This window comes from Mastomys coucha, unplaced genomic scaffold (assembly GCF_008632895.1).
Source record: "Mastomys coucha isolate ucsf_1 unplaced genomic scaffold, UCSF_Mcou_1 pScaffold4, whole genome shotgun sequence".
Lineage (NCBI taxonomy): Eukaryota > Metazoa > Chordata > Mammalia > Rodentia > Muridae > Mastomys > Mastomys coucha.
The window spans coordinates 38,404,644-38,407,903 of NW_022196910.1; the positions used below are offsets into that span (position 1 = coordinate 38,404,644).

General features: G+C 37.8%; 1 protein-coding gene across 1 annotated transcript in view; it reads left to right on the forward strand.

The window, feature by feature from the left end:
* The window catches only part of Osbpl8 (oxysterol binding protein like 8), a 139,116-nt gene that overhangs the window by 127,030 nt on the left and 8,826 nt on the right, over window positions 1-3,260 (forward strand). The window contains exons 19-20 of the mRNA XM_031350376.1: window positions 879-1,015; window positions 3,193-3,255. Coding sequence (XP_031206236.1) covers window positions 879-1,015; window positions 3,193-3,255 — 200 coding nt within the window. The remainder of the gene's footprint in view (window positions 1-878; window positions 1,016-3,192; window positions 3,256-3,260) is intronic.

The window sequence follows — 3,260 nt, forward strand, 5'->3', positions numbered from 1 at the left end:
AAAAAAAAAAAAAAACAAGGTGAAAAATGAAGGAGGCCAGTCTACAGAGTGAGTTCCAGGACAGCCAGGGCTGCACAGAGAAGCCCTGTCTCAAAAAGAAAAAAAAAAAAAACAAGGTGAAAAATGAAGCTAGATTTAAGGACTCAGCCAGGGGCTACATAGCTTCTGCAAAATAGCTTTTTAAATTCTGCCTGTGTGCATTTCACCATATAGGTCTCAGGAATAGGTCATCAGGCTTGGTGGCAAATGCCTTTACCCATAGAGCCATCTCCCTGGTCCCTGAAAAATGTTTTGACTTCCTATCTGAATATTATTTGGAATACTGGTAAAGCCATCTGTGTCATTTTATATTATTTTGAGACAGGGTCTCACTCTGCGGCCCTGGCTGGTATGAAACTCAAGAGATCTACCTGCCTCTGCTTTCTGGGGACTGGGATTAAAGGCATATGCCACCACATCTTGACAAATAGTTGTTCCTAAAAACATAAAGTGTATAAGGCTGTGTTCAATTTTTAATGCTAAAAAACACTGTCAGGTGTTTTTCAATAATTTGATTTCCTACATTGTGCACAGCATCTCATGGACTGCAAATACTGTGCTCTTCTTTAACAGTTCAGATGTAGATCTTAAAGCTTTGCCTGTGATATTTGAAATCTGTTAAGTAAACCTTATAAAATCTTATGAACTTTCTGTGCAGCCAACCTATTTTTTATACAAATGGAAAGAATTTGGGATTTTGAGAAATGTACTAGTTACATTTGTTTAAGGATATTTTTTAGTAGACTTTATCAGCAGGAAGAATTTTTTAGTGTATTGCTATACTGTGTGATCTTCTAAATAAAAATAACTTTATTAATGTTTAATTCTTTTAAATATAGGATAGTGAAGTTTTCATTAATGACAAAAAGACCGATAACTCAGAGATTTTTTGGAATCCAACTCCTGACATTAAGCAGTGGAGATTAATAAGGCACACGGTAAAGTTTGAAGAACAGGATGATTTCGAATCAGAGAAGTAAGTACACCATTTTTAGCTAACTTCATGAAAATTAAGAGCATTTTTAGTTGCATAATAGTGTAGTCACACTATATTCTGTGTGCTGTTGTGGGATTGGAAGCATTCTGGGTTAGTGTATGTGACACAGGAAACTTCACAGATCATCTTGATTCTCTGTAGCTCAGAGCTAAAATGTCCTCCTTTTTCTCTCTTCTACTCCAGTGCTTTAATTTATGTTTGAATAAATTTATAGGAGCTAGCAGTGGTTCTCAGCTTCTGCCTGGCATCTGCTTTCGCATCTGGTTTAGGCCAGAAAGGTTGAAGTGAAAGAGTACAAAGTATACGTTTGTTCTGTCCTCTGAAACAAGTAATGCCACTTGATGTCCTGGCTTCCAAAGTTTTTAAATTAGTTGGCACTACCATAGATTACGTTATTAGGTCAGGAAGTTCTTTCTAGAACTTCTCAGGCTTGGATAAAGTTGCTGTTTGTATCTCCTCACTAAGAGTTCTGTGTAAATGTTGCTTTAGTACACATGTGATACCTGTGAGTCCTTACTCTGTGGTCCTGCTTCCATGACTCAAGTCTACATGTACTTTATTTTCTATGTAAAATCTAGGTTGTCAGCATTGGAAAATGTGTATGCATCCGTTTTTAAATTTAAATTTTAAATTTAATAATCATATGATGCTCCCTGTCCCAAGGGACATGCAATCAACACTGGCTTAGTCGGGGTTTCTAATCCTGCACAAACATCATGACCAAGAAGCAAGTTGGGGAGGAAAGGGTTTATTGAGCTTACACTTCCACACTGCTGTTGATCACCAGAGGGAGTCAGGACTGGAACTCAAGCAGGTCAAGAAGTAGGAGCTGACACAGAGGCCATAGAGAGATGTTCCTTACTGGCTTGCTTCCCCTGGCTTGCTCAGCCTGCTCTCTTATAGAACCCAAGACTTCCAGCCCAGGGTTGGCACCACCCACAAGGGGCCCTACCCCCCTTGATCACTAGCTAAGAAAATGCTCCACAGCTGGATCTCATGGAGGCACTTCCCCAACTGAAGCTCCCTTCTCTGTGATAACTCCAGCCTTTGTCAAGTTGACACACAAAACCAGCCAGTACAAACACATACATCCATTTTTGATGTGTGTATATAATTCAATATTTTTGTTTTTTAATATGGAGTTTTATCTAGAGCAAAGTGGCCTTAAATTTGCTATAAAGCTGAGATTGCCCATGAACTATCATTACTTATCTTCTTGTTTCTACTTCCCAATACTGGGATTATAGGCATCCTCTACTGGGCCAACTCAGTATATTTTAAGCACGAGATAATTAGACTTAAAAAAGAAACCCAATTAGACTTAAAAAAGAAACCTTTTGCCAGGCGGTAGTGGCGCACGCCTTTAATCCCAGCACTTGGGAGAGGCAGGCGGATTTCTGAGTTCGAGGCCAGCCTGGTCTACAGAGTGACAGGACAGCCAGGGCTACACAGAAAAACCCTGTCTGTAAAGACCCCCCCCCCAAAAAAAAAAAGACAAAACAAAACAAAACAAAAAGCCTTTTTTTTTTAACCAGCTAAGTAGAATGTGTAACAAATTTCAAATCTTTCAGTTTTGATATGGACCCTTTCATACAGATGAGACAAAGGTATTATACTCTCATTTAGCTGGTGAAAGAAGCTAAATTTTGATAAGGGAAATCATTTTCTCATGCTGTTTTTTGCCAAGTTAGTGGTTCTCAACAGTATTGGTGTGTTAATCTAGAAAACATTTTAAAAGTCTATTCTTTGCCCTGTTCCTAGAGACTGAATTTAAAAGTTCTCTGATAATTTCTGCATCCAAGATCTCTGGTGGATCATCCTGAGGTCTAGGACTCCTAAAGAATATGTGTCAGAATTATCTAAGGAGCTACTTAAAAATGTGGACTTTGAGGACTTCCTTCTCTATATTCCTGTTAGCCGCAGACAACATTTTCACTGTGTGTTAAGGAATGCATGTAATTAATTTCTTTTGCAAAAATAGCTTACTTAGTGTTTCCTATTTAAGGCATTGGGTTTCATTTCTAAGCATATGAGCATAAACTTGTCAAAATCCACACAGCAGTATTTGCTCTCAACAAATAAATAAAAATAAAAAAAATAAATAAAATTCATTTTCTGGTTGCTTTTTTAAAATATTATTTTTACATGCATATTAGACTTTGGCAGCGAGTGACAAAAGCTATAAATGCCAAAGACCAGACAGAAGCTACTCAAGAAAAGTATG